General features: G+C 46.4%; 1 protein-coding gene across 4 annotated transcripts in view; it reads right to left on the bottom strand.

Annotated features, from left to right (window-relative positions):
* LOC117354553 (zinc finger protein 583-like) overlaps positions 1–13657 on the bottom strand; it is a 56069-nt gene that overhangs the window by 22168 nt on the left and 20244 nt on the right. The window contains exons 2-3 of one of the 4 annotated variants that reach the window (XM_033932276.1): positions 6633–6708; positions 5934–6060 (exon numbers count right to left, since the gene is read on the bottom strand). In XM_033932276.1, the coding sequence (XP_033788167.1) occupies positions 5934–6060; positions 6633–6656 (151 nt within the window). In that variant the 5' untranslated portion in view covers positions 6657–6708. Of the gene's footprint in view, positions 1–5755; positions 5862–5933; positions 6061–6632; positions 6863–13657 lie in introns of those variants that run through there. The other 3 variants (XM_033932275.1, XM_033932277.1, XM_033932279.1) reach the window with 3 other exon arrangements.

Here is a 13657-nt window from a genome sequence, read left to right as displayed (position 1 = left end):
AGTCCAGTCTCTTATCTGTTTTGATGGAAACATTTCGAGAGTATGCAGACTACTCTGGCTTGAAGTTAAATTTAGAGAAATCGTTGGCTCTCCCTACCTTCCCACAGATGAAGGCCTCCTGGCCTGGAGTTTTTTCTTTACAGAGGACAGCGACTTCTTTTCGATGTCTTGGTATTGTCCTTACTGCCACGACTTCTACGTTGTACTGTAGCAATGCAGACCACCTGTTACAGTATACAGAAGACGGTTTAGCTCGATGGTCCCCACTTCCTATCTCTTTATATGGTAGGGTGCAATTATTTAGTATGATACTTTTTCGTAAATGGCTTTATATGTTAAAATTGCTGCCGATTTGGCTCTTGGAAAAAAGATATCAATCGTTTGAACTATTTAATTTCACGCTTCTGCTGGACGGGGAAAAAACCAAAGATGGCCCTAAAATAGTTGGGTGGTCCATGGAGGCCTGGGACTCCCAGATTTCCAATAGTACAATCTGTCCTGTTTGATGCGCTACCTGGGTGACTGGTTTTCTGATACACAGGACTTTACCTCTAAGGTGTTAGAGGCGGCATTGTTCGCCCCTTGGCGCATCCTATTTTTAATTCAGGCATCATGTGTACAAATTCCGCCTCCAATTTAAAAATAGTTTACTTCTTAGATCGCTAAGGGCGATTGGTTCCTTTTTGCTAGGCGTTGGCATGGGAACTCTCGGGTCACTGGTTATCTGTCATCCAGGGTAACTCACAGTTTCTGACATTTAAAGTCTCAGGGCCTAACCTTATTGACCCATGTATTACAGGATGATGGTTCATTGTTGTCCTGGGCTGATCTTCAATCTCAATGCCTTCTTTCGGTGGAGGATTTTTTGGCCTACAGCTTCAGCATTACTTCCAATCCTTGGACTCTACAGATTTATCATTTGATGTTGATGCTAAATTCCGTGAACTTTTAGATCCTTATCTGGAGGACGGATTCACCATTTCAGGATTATATAAAAACCTACAATGCCTAGGCTCCCCCATAGCCAGAGATGCGTTACAAATCTGTTGGTGTCAAGATTTGGGCCTCCCTGAGTACTCCCTGGATCTCCTGAATATGATTAATAGGATCCCCAAGATACTGGTCAGTGCACTGCAGAACTCTGCGAATGTCAATATTGGGTTCTTCACTGGGCATATTTTACACAGAGCCAGCTCCATCATTTGGGCTATGCACCATCACTAATTTGCCAGAAATGCTTACAACAGAACCACTCATATTTTCATGCCTTCTGGTCCTGCCCAAACATTAGGTGGTTTTGGAAGATGATCCTGAAGTATGTAGAGAGTATTCTCGATCACCCACTCCTGTTGTCAGCGGTGGGCCTCCTATTGGACAAGTATGAGGCTTTTCGGTTCCCTCTCCATGGCCGTCAATTTATGAGGAAAGTAGGAGTCCTGGGAAAAAAAGGTGATTTTATCAGTATTGGTCACCCCCTACTCTCCCATCTTTTTGGGTCTGGAGAAATCGTCTACATAACCTAACGCTCTTGGAACGTAGGACAGCACCTACCAGCTATAATCGTAAATGACAATTTTTATGCATCTGGGACCCCTATATTCAATCATGAACTGCAAAGGTATGACAGGCTATAAATAGCTATTATTATTATCATCATGTCTCCCCTGGCTTAGAGTGACATTTTGAACGCCCTTTAACTGATGGTGGAAGAGGGGAAAAACCTGGCGTCCCCATGGGACTCCCTGCCACAGCAGGGGACCCAGTAAAAAAACTGTCCCTGTGACACCAATACAGGGGTGAGGTCACCTGAGGCTACAGAAAAATGGAGGTGCTTCCCACCAAAATCGGAGCTGAAACCACCAAAATTGGAGCTCCAGAGGCCTGCAGCGGCTGTGAGGCCTGAATTGCCCCAGCCAGTAAAGCAGGCAAGCCAGCAGCAGTGGAAAGAGAGTCCCCAGCAGCGTCAGCAGTAAGGGAATCCTTTTTGCCCTGACCGGCGGCGGGGGAAGCACGGGCTTCCTCGCCATCAGCTGCCGACTCGCGAGGCACTGTTGAAGAGTATCTCTGGATGCTGGCACTCGATGCTGACGAGGATCCCCCCTCCAGCCTGCACAACGCTTGCACACGCCGTCCGCGAGTGCCTTGCTTCTGGAGCACAATGAGCACTTTTTCCTTTGAAAAGTTCTCATTGAGCAATATGCGACCTAGCTAGAAGAAAAGTGCCAGTTAGCAATAAAATACAGTACTCCCCCAAAATTTGCGGGGGTTCATTCCAGGAGCACCCGCGAATTGAGAAAAACCGCAAATATTGTTTGCAGTACAAAATGGAGTGGAAGAAGCTTTTGGAGCCAGGAGACCGGTGCGCCTGAGAGAGTTTCCGTATAGAAAGGAAAGAGAAAAAAAGCAAACATACCCAGCACTGCCCAGAAGCACTGGAGCCACGGAGGAAATAGAAGCAGGTCAGGTTTTACTTTTTGCCCCCAGAGGAGACTCGGGACTCACTGTCGTTGGCTGTCACTCTCCGTACAAATCCAATCACAGCAGGTCTAGTCTGCGACTCAAACACCCCCACCCCCAACCTGTTTCTGCGTACTACAGTCAGCTCCAAACATAACCATCACTGCCCAGAAGCACTGGAGCCACAGAGAAGTTGCAGCCATCCGTTCCTGTTTTCAACAAGCAGAATGTGACACGCTAAAGGAAAAACCGCAAATAACCGGGACCGCGAACACTGAACCATGAGTTTGCGGGGGTATACTGTACAGCAAAATACAGTAAATTTAAAGGGAAAGTACCCTTTAGACCGGCACAGCTTCAGGATTTTTTTTTTTGGGGGGGGGGGTTATTTTCAGAACAGATTCCATTGACTTTCTAAGCTGGAGGCCAGGCTGCCAGCTGAGACACCTCTACAAAAACTTGGGGAGGTAGAGGAAGGAACCCATTGAGACCTGGTTGGACGGATAGCATCCCAAACAGGACCTGTCCAAACTTCATCCGGCACCAGAAAGGGGACCAGGGGCCCTAAACAAATTCCAACAACTCTAACAAGGAGAGCTTAAATTTTTTCAGCTTACTACCTGTTTGGAGACTGAGCAAGACTGGTTTAGGAGGGAGAGCTTCAGCTAATATATTACAACCAAAGTTTGGTCTCAGTCTCCACCTCCTAGTCATAGTGAGCTATTACTCATCAGTCAAGAACTGTGTCGGTCTAGAGCAGTGTTTTTCAACCTTTTTACACTTATGGACCGGCAGAAATAAAATAATTATTCTATGGACTGACATCGGTCCGTGAACTGGCGGTTGAAGAACACTGGGCTAAGTCATGGGCCAGACCCTCCCCATCTCTACCAAATCTCCACTCCAGACCCTGCCCCCATAATAGTACTAATTGTAACACTATTTTTCCATTCATTTTTCACAGATACACAATATAGTCTTATTAATAACACATAATGGTTAACCACAAAATTAAACTATACAAAACACACTGATAGCAGTATAAATTCTCAAAATTGACATAATTCAATCACTAAATTCAAAAATAAAATCATTCCCCCCTACCTTTGTTGTCTCCCTCCCTCCATGCTATGCCTTATCTTCTGGCCTGCTCCCGCCTGGCCATTTTATGCCGCCCCCGGTATTATCTTCAGGCCGGCTCCCTCTTCCTCACCTCTGCGGGCAGCGGCTCCTTGCATGCCCCGTGCCTCATCTGGAAGCCTTCCCTCTGACGTTGCAACGTCAGAGAGAAGGCTTCCTGTTCAGGTGCAGGACGCACGTAAAAGCCACTGCCCGTGGCTTTGTGCACTGAATCAGTGAGGAAGAGGGAGCTGGCTCGAAGATAACGCCGCATTGATCACACCGTGGACCGGCGGTTGAAGAACACTGTTTTGGGCCTGATGCACGTGCTGGCCCTGTGGACCGGCAGGAAATTTCTGTGGACTGGCACCAGTCCACGGACGGTGGTTGAAGAACACTGGTCTAGAGCACAGGCGTCAAAGTCGGTCCTCAAGGGCTGGAATCCAGTTGGGTTTTCAGGATTTCCCCAATTAATATGCATTGAAAGCAGTGCATGCAAATAGATCTCATCATATTCATTGGGGAAATCCTGAAAACCCGACTGGATCCCAGCCCTCGAGGAGGGACTTTTGACACCCTTGGTCTAGAGAGTGACAAAGAACGGCATTTATTTTTTACATACTACCTAAAAAGGTTTCTAACAGAGAGTTGTATGGAGACAGAAATCAAACCCTTCCCCGTCCGTCCCCATAAGCTTCACAAATAGTTATTTCATTTAATTATGCTACTGAATTAAAGACTCTGGTAGAGACCCATTTACAAAGTATGTATTCTTTCCAATTAATATTTCAAAATTATAAAGTGTCTTTGCTTATTTGCAAATGGGTGTCTACAAAAGCCTCTAATATAAATATAAAATATAAATACTCCAAGCTGATGAAGACCCTCAAGATATGTCAGCTGAGGACTTCTTTTGAAGGTGGTCGGGGGGGGGGGTCCCCTTTGCCAAGCTTGGCAGACAGCAGCAGCAGCGTCCCTGAGTTACAGATGCTGGCACCTCAGTGGCTCAGGGATGCTGCCAGTGACTGCTACACTTAGTGGAGAGAAATTCTGGCCACCTTTGGAGGAGGTCCTCAGCTAGCAGTGCTTGTGGATCCTCACCAGCCATAGCAAAGTACTTCAACACTGGAGAAATAAAACCAGAAATGCATTTCCTTTTCTGTTGAAGACAATATAAAGACATCTGCTATATATATTTCCCAAAGTTACATGTCACTCAAAAAATTCCTTTTTTTTCATCTTTGTTGTCTGGAGATTTATTTTTCAATCAAGTTGGTTACAATTTCTCTTTTTTCTGCTTTTTGTCTTCTGCAAATTCTTCTTCAAGCAGTTTTTGTCCATTGATTCCTCCTACCATGACCCACCATTTCTCTCTTTCTTTCCTCCCCTCCCATAGTACAGCATCCTCGCTCCCTTCTATCCTGGATCATTCTCCCTCTTTTTCCTCTCCCCACTCCTGCACAGCAATACCTTCTCTCTCCTCCACCTCCATAGGAGGGGCCTTAAACAACCTGGGTCAATCAGAAACTTAGGCCCCTCCCCGAGGCATTCCTGGATGCTCTGAGGAGGGCAAGGCCCGCCATTTTGAAAAGACAGGCCTGCTGGCCAGAAGGAATAGGCATCCGTATGACCAGATATCGTAAACAAGATAAGGGGGAGGGGCAGGGCAGTTGCGTGGTGGCCAGAGTGGGCATTTCTCCTGCTGCCAGGGCTTTTTCTTGCAGATCATTTTGTCCATAAATGAAAATCAGTTATATATCTAATCATCTGTCTGTAAACCACTCAGAATCCAGGAGGAAATAGAGCGGTATATAAAATACCATTAGCACAGCATAACATAGTGAAATATAGTCCAATCCAGGACACTCTCTTCCTTATAACCTGTATTTTGATTATCCATGATTAAAATTAAAGTTAGGTTGAGGATTTTTGTTACAGATTTCCTATTGGTTTTATTAACTTATTGTTTATTGATCTTGCATATATCCTTATCAGGTTCGCTGAAACAGGTCAATGGGTTTTTGTATGTTCTAAAACACAATAAAGATTATTGAACTAAAAAAAAAAAATTAAGTTTGAAAGTACCGGTATTTTCATTACTTATGAGTTTAAGTACCATCATAAGAAGACATTTTCCTTTAACATATGTAACAAGTTTAATAAAAGGAATATATTTTACCTTTGAAGATGCAAATTGCTGTCTATTTTAGCACTGAGGTGATCAACGGCGTGTGATGGTGCTTGTGCATAACATTTTTTTGAGCAGCAATATATTTTTGTTTTATGTGATTTTTTTCCCTCTTTATAATGTCTCAATACTGCTAAAAAAAAAAAAAAAGGGTAAACTTATCCCTTACCCAGTGAGATGAGGGTCTGATAATTGTCCCTCATCACCTCCCTGTAAAGCTCCTTCTGCTCTTCATCTAAATAAGCCCACTCCTCTTGAGAGAAAGAGACAGAGATATCCTCAAACCTCACCGGCACCTGAAACACAAACAAGAAACACATTCACAATCTTCTGAATCGCATAGATCAGGGGTGTCCAACCTGTGGCCCGAGGGCCGCATGCGGCCCAGTGAAGTATTTTGTGCGGCCCTGGTCGAGGGAGATGCAGTGTTTTCCTTTGCTGCCCCTGAGTGTTTACCATCTTGCCGGCTCCCTCCTCCGTCTTGCTGCAGCGTTTGCGCGGCCCCAGAAACATTTTTTTCAGCCAATGCGGCCCAGGGAAGCCAAAAGGTTGGACACCCCTGGCATAGATGGCATCAACTGGCGCAGAGAAAAGTTTGCTGGATGTCTACAATTTAGAATCATGTAAAACACCGTCACACAATAGGGTTAAATGTCAGAACACCCAGTGCTGGGGCTCAGCAGAGCAGGGGGGGACAGGTTTTTGTGTGTATATAGGCCCAGAGGAGGGTGATGTTGATTTGAGAAGACAATTCAGAGTCCCAGAAGAGGAGCAAAGCAAGTAGACGGCAGTGACACCAAATCTCCAGCCCCAGCTCTTGGCCTCCCACGTGACCAAACGGCAGGACATCGGGGGGCCAGACTCCCACCTGCTCAGAAGCTCCTGCAGGCATTTTCCCCGAACTGGAGGCTCTTTCGACGGCCAACGATTTGTCTCTTCCAGCGCTGGAGGGAGAAAAGGGCAGAAACTGAGATTTGGAGCTGGATATTTCCGGGTTATCAGCAAACGATGAAACAAAGAAAGGAAACAGGAAGTCTCCTGTAGGGCGCAGGCTGACACGTCACTAAAGAGAGACGGAGCATCGCACTGAGGGATGAGACGCACTTGGTAATGCTGATTGGTCAGAATGGTCCCCGGGGCGGGTTTGCCCCTCTAATTACTGATAGGCGGAGGGAGTGGAAAAAAAAGAACGCGTTTCAACTCCTTCTGCTACTCATTGGTCAGAATGTTCCTGGGCGTGGGGAGAGGAGGAACTTATGCTGGAAGGGTGGGAGGAGTCAGGGCTGTGTTGCTGGGCGGGAAGTGGGCGGCAGTCTCCCTTCCCCCAACGCTGCTTCTAGTGACCCTGGCCAAGGCATTTATACCCTCTAGTCCCCCAATTCTAAGGTTACCATATAATTCCCAAACAAGAAGGTCCTCCTTTTGCTGGAGCCATATGGGAACCCTAAAAGGGAAGGCGGCTTTCTATGATTTTTTTTTTCCTTAACAGTGTTGTCGGTTTTTTTTTGCAATGATTGGTTTTATCTAGGGTTTTCAGGCTAGCCCTAATGAATATGCATGAGAGAGATTTGCATATGATGGAAGTGATAGGCATGCAAATTTGCTTCATGCATATTCATTAGGACTAGCCTGAAAACCCAATTGGCCTGGTGTTCCTCCAGGACAGGGTTGGGAACCACTGATCTAGGGCATGAGGCTGCAGCTATTACTCTCTCTCCATCCTGCCCCATCACCTCCCCACTGCTGCTGCTTTCCCGAAACAGCCGCAGTAGTAAACAAACGCGGCCGTGGCAGCACCTTCCCGCGGCTGCCAGCTCTGCTCCAGAACGAGGAAGTGACGTCAGAATGGCCTGGCAGCCGCGGGAAAATGTAGGAAACCACGCTGTGTCTGTGCTGTCAATTAGAGAATGACACGGTGACAAAATTCATCACCGTCCCCGTGGGAAATAATCCCATGTCATTTTCTAGTGTCTATTTCAACCTCAATCCTTCTACACCAGTATTCTTCACAGCAAAGCTTGAGGGTCAGTGGTTGTGGCCATTCATACTCTGATTCTTCCCTCTCTCCTTAAAGAATGACATGAAGATGGTTACAGGGACGGTGATGAATTTTGTCACAGTGTCATTCTCTACTGTCAATGTGTGTCTGCACCCTGTGCTAAGAGCTGAAGAGTGATTGTGTCACCTGAGTGTGTCTGGAATGTGTGAGGAGTGAGGTGCCTTTCTATCCCTGTGACAGAATGCTGAATCATTCCCTCTCCCCCTTCCTTGTCACAAATTAATCTTTATCTTATTTAAGTAGTCCTTATATGAAAAAGGACATTGGCAGACCTGCATTGACTATGTGACTACGTGCAGAAACACAGACATTGACTACGTGTAAAAACAGGCATTGTCTACATCAGGGGTGCCCAACGCATCGATCGCGATCGACCGGTAGCTCAGGAAGGCAACATGAGTCGATCGCAGAGCCCATCCCGGGCTCTGTGATAGACTCGTGTTGCCGTCCCGATCTACTGGGCCTATCAGCCTTCCTCTCCCCGAAGTCAAAGACGCCGACGCCGGGCATTAGGCTGTTTTTATCATTTCGGGGGGGGAGAGGGGCGTGGCGGCGTGGCGGCGGCAGCAACAGCCTGAAAAAGAAATCATCCTGGCCCAGGTCGGTGTCATACTACGGAACTTCTACCTCTTCCAGCAGCCCTCTCCCTTCTACCTACTTCCAGCCACACCCCCTGCTCCGCGGCTCTCTTCGGCAACTCAGCAGCAGCGATCGACACAAGCTTCTGACGTTGGGGCCTACCCTCTGCGAGTCCCGCTTGTTTCAACTTCCTTTTTCCACAAAGGCGGGACTCATAGAGGGAAGGCCTCGATGTCGGCAGCTTGTCTTGATCACCGCTGCTGACGAGTTGCTTAAGAGAGCCGCGGAGCAGGGGGGTTTTGCCAGGTGCAGGTAGAAGGGAGAGGGCCAGATGCAGGACTCGTGGGTGAGGGAGCAGAAGAGAGAGAGAAAGAGAGAGGAGAGGGAAACAAAAGGAAATATTTCATACTGGGTTGGGCCGGAGTGGAGGGAGGGTGGAAAGATTCTGGCTACAGGGTGCATTAACAAAGGAAAAGGGGGGAAAGCTGAAAAAGGAGATAGTGACACAAAGAAGAGAAAGAGTAAGCAGGACCTACTGAATAAGGATAGAGATACAGAGGGGATATGAAGAGGAGGTGAAATAGAGACAGAAGTAATGCTGAAAAAGTGTGTGGGGGAGATAATGACATTGAAAGGGTAAATGGTGAACATGGGGTAAAGACAAGGACAGAGACAAATGAAGATTCTGAAAAAGTGGTGAGATAGGGATATAGATGAGATGGACACAAAGAAGGGTGATGCTGGAAAATAGGTGGAATGGTAATTCTGACAGACACAGAAGGGAAATGCTGGATCAAGGAGAGATGGGGCTCAGGCTGGATGGAATGAGGAGAAATGCCTTGTTGGCCCGGAACTTCCTCTCCTACGTCAGAATTGACGTCAGGGAGTGGAATGCTGGTTAGCGCGATGCTTCTGCAGGGAAAGCTTGGGACGGCGGTGGCTTGGGGGCTGTTCCCCGATGGCGGTGGCAGCAAACCGAGTGGCTTGGGGGAGGGCACGGAGAAAGAAAGAAAGGGGGCAGACAGGGAGACAGAAAGAAGGGGGAACAGGGAGACAGAAAGAAAAAGTTGGGGGAGATAATGAGGTCTGGAGGAGAGGAAACATACAGGAGGCTGAAAGAAAGGATGAAAGATTGGATGCATAGTCAGAAGAAGAAAGTGCAACCAGAGACTCATGAAATCACCAAACAGCAAAGGTAGGAAAAATGATTTTATTTTCAATTTAGTGATCAAAATGTGTCGGTTTTGAGAATTTATATCTGCTGTCTATATTTTGCACTATGGCTCCCTTTTACTAAACCGCAATAGCGTTTTTTAGTACAGGGAGCCTATGAGCATTGAGAGCAGCACGAGGCATTCAGCATAACTCCCTGTGCTAAACCTACTATTGTGGTTTAGTAAAAAGGGAGGGGGTGTATTTGTCTATTTTTGTATTTTGTTACTGAGGTGACATTGCATAGAGTCATCTGCCGTGACCTCTTTGAATAAACCCGGAATATGAATAATTAACATTTTCTCTGCCTTTCAGTGTGCTTTGTGTTTTTTTTTTTATTTTATTGTTGGTAGATCATTTTAACTTAGTCATTATAAAAGTAGCTCGCAAGCCCATAAAGTGTGGGCACCCCTGGTCTACATGCTGAGTTGAGGGTGATCACGATATAAAAGCATGTACCTTTGTATCCACCAATCATTAGATATGGTCACAAGGGAGTTACTATGATGTCATTAGCATAGAAGCATAATAAAAGGGCTCGAAGCTTGCCACAAGCAACGTCTCCGCCTAACTTGAATCCTGTGTGTGTGTGCTGTGTTCCATCCCTACTCCTTTCCATCCATCCCACCACACCCAACATTACTTCCTCTTATCTCTCTCTTCCCAATGCATCTCTACCTCACTCCTCTCCCACCACCATGTCCAATAATTCTCTCTCCCTTCCTCCCTAAGCCCAACAATTCTCCTCTTTCTTCATCTCTCTTTCCCTCTCACTCAGACACTCAATTCTCCCTTTCTAGTCCCTCCTCCACCTCAGCATCTCTGTCCCTCTCTCCCTCCATTCTTCTATCCCATGTCCCAAGTTCATGCTCCCCTCCCTCCTTCCATTCTTGTCCGAAGTTTGTGCTTTCTCCCTCCCATGTCCCAATACGCCCCTTTCTCTCCATCCCTCCATTCTGTGCTCCCAAGTATGTGCTTTATAACTGAACTTGGGAAGATCTTTGGCTACTTCACCTCAACTCCAGTGGGGAATGTTAAAAAACAAACAAACAAAACCAAAACAAAATTACGGGTTCTTTTACTAAGGTATGTTAGCCGTTTTAGCGCGCGCTAAAATTCCTAACACACCTTTGTAAAAGAGGGGGTTAGACTCTATGGGGGGGTCAATATTAGAAACATAGAAACATAGAAATCGACGGCAGATAAGGGCCACGGCCCATCCAGTCTGCCCACCCTAATGACCCTCCCCTGCCGTTACTTTGCGAATAGAACCCACGTGTCAATCCCATTTGGCCTTAAAATCAGGCACGCTGCTGGCCTCAATCACCTGAAGTGGAAGACCATTCCAGCGATCCACCACCCTTTCGGTGAAAAAGAATTTCCTGGTGTCACCGTGCAGTTTCCCGCCTCTGATTTTCCACGGGTGTCCTCTTGTTGCTGTGGGACCCCTGAAAAAGAATATATCTTCTTCTACCTCGATGCGGCCCGTGAGATACTTGAACGTCTCGATCATGTCTCCCCTTAACCACCCCACCCCCACCCTTCCCTTACTATGCCACTGGGCACCCTTTATATAAAGCTCAAAACGGTTCCCCTAAGGTGCCTTACTGCCCTGTTGGCATATCTGTGTGGCCAGTCCTTGTCCCTCCCACGTTCAAACGGGCCTGAATTGGACATTTTGAACTTGGACGTTTTTGTATTCGAAAATGGCCATAAAAGTTAGGCACCTTAAGGGTCAAGACATCTACCCTCTTTCCCCGAAAATAAGACTTATCCTGAAAATAAGCTCTAGTTAAGATCAACACCTGAAGATCCCCCACCGAATGTCCCCAACACTCCCCGACTCCATCCCTGATTCACCAAAAAAATCGGACTCGTCAATTCAGCGATCGCCACCCCGGTGAGACCTGACATGCCTCCGCTCTGAGTCCTCCCAGAACAACTGCTGTCGCTGCTGTTTTTGGAGGCCTCGGAGCAGAGGTATGTCAGTGGGGTTCTGCTGCACTAGGGGTGATGGAAGGAAAAATGCTGCACATGGGGAAGGGGGGTGGGAGAAAGGAAAGAGGAATAATTGGGGTGTAGGAGAGGAAGAGAGAGATGATTGTTGTACATGAAAAAAATAAGACATCCCCCGAAAATAAGCTGTAATGCAGGGGTCTCCAAAGTCCCTCCTTGAGGGCTAAATCCAGTCGGGTTTTCAGGATTTCCCCAATGAATATGCATGAGATCTATGTGCATGCACTGCTTTCAATGCATATTCATTGAGGAAATCATGAAAACCCGACTGGATTCAGCCCTCAAGGAGGGACTTTGGAGACCCCTGCCCTAATGCATTTTCAGGGAAACCCGGTATGTGTAATCAATTTTTATTTTCAGAAATAAAATCCAACCAAGAAAGAACAGTCAACAGAAGAAATACAAAAAAATAGAACCATTATACTGGCACAGAGACCCGGCACACAATCCCCCCCCCCCACCCCCCATCCCCCGATTCCCACCCGTACAGCCCCAGATCCATAGTCAAAGCAGTGGGCTTGGACTCCGATAGCCCACTGCCAAAGAATGAAAAACCCACCCCTATCATCCCCACGCTAAAGAATTGAGACCAGAAAATGAAAAGGTAAAAAAGCAAAAAAAAGATAAATCAATAAATTATAATATTCCTCTCACGCACCCCGGAGGGTCAAGACATCTAAATAGAGAATTTTTAAATATAAAATTTGGATGTCTAACGGTTTCGAAAATGGTCATTTTCCCGTCTCAACTTTTAGACTTTTTGTGGGAAATGTCCAAAGTTGGACTTAGACACACAATCCAAAATGCTCCTCCATAAGTACAAAGTAGTAACATAGTAGATCAGGGCAGATAAAGACCTGAATGATGTTGTTGGTTTCAGTGCGGTAATCTTGCTCCACAGACTCCAGAAAAAGGACGAATTGAGACATCCGGGTTTTACTTCCATTGCTTTCTATCTGTCCTCATTACATCCATTAGAAGTAAAACCTGGATGTCTCAATCCGTCCTCTGTTTTCTGGAGCCTTATGGTAACCCTACACCAGGGGTAGGCAATTCCAATCCTCAAGAGCCACAGGCAGGTCAGGTTTTTAGGATATCCACAATAAATATGCATGAGATAGATTTGCATCTCATGCAAATCCATCTCATACATATTCATTGTGGATATTCTGAAAACCTGACCTGCCTATGGCTCTCGAGGACCGGAATTGCCTACCCCTGCCCTACATTGACCTACATTGAGTGAAGTTCTGGCTGAACCACTATCCATGCTCTTCAATCTTTCCATGCGCACGGGAAAAGTACCCCTGGACTGGAAAACAGCTAACGTAATTCCACTCCACAAAAAGGGCTGCAGAACAGAGACAGAAAATTACAGACCGGTGAGTCTTACATCCATAGTGTGCAAACTCATGGAAACACTGATCAAACAGAAACTCGACAAAATTCTAGACGAAGAAAATTTACGTGATCCACACCAACACGGATTTACCAGGGGAAGGTCCTGCCAATCCAATCTGATTGACTTCTTTGACTGGGTGACCAGTCATCTGGATGCCGGGGAGTCCCTGGATGTGATATATTTGGACTTCAGCAAAGCTTTTGATAGCGTTCCACACCGCAGGCTGTTGAACAAACTAAAATCGATGGGATTAGGGGATACATTCACTACATGGATAAGGGATTGGCTAGATGGTAGGCTTCAAAGGGTGATAGTAAACGGTACCCCCTCCAAAACGTCAGCAGTGACAAGTGGAGTACCTCAGGGCTCCGTCTTAGGGCCGATTCTTTTCAATTTATTCATAGAAGATTTGACCCAAGGGCTTAGAGGAAAAGTATCACTGTTTGCCGACGACGCCAAACTATACAACATAGTAGACAAAAGCAGTGTGCCTGACTTTATGACGCAGGACCTACGGCAGCTGGAACAGTGGTCATCAACTTGGCAGCTAGACTTCAATGCTAAAAAATGTAAAGTAATGCACCTAGGCAAAAAAAATCCACACAGAACTTACACACTAAATGGT

This window comes from Geotrypetes seraphini, chromosome 2, assembly GCF_902459505.1.
Source record: "Geotrypetes seraphini chromosome 2, aGeoSer1.1, whole genome shotgun sequence".
Classification (NCBI taxonomy): domain Eukaryota; kingdom Metazoa; phylum Chordata; class Amphibia; order Gymnophiona; family Dermophiidae; genus Geotrypetes; species Geotrypetes seraphini.
Note: the sequence above shows the minus strand (reverse complement) of the source record. Positions and strands in the feature narration are given on the sequence as shown.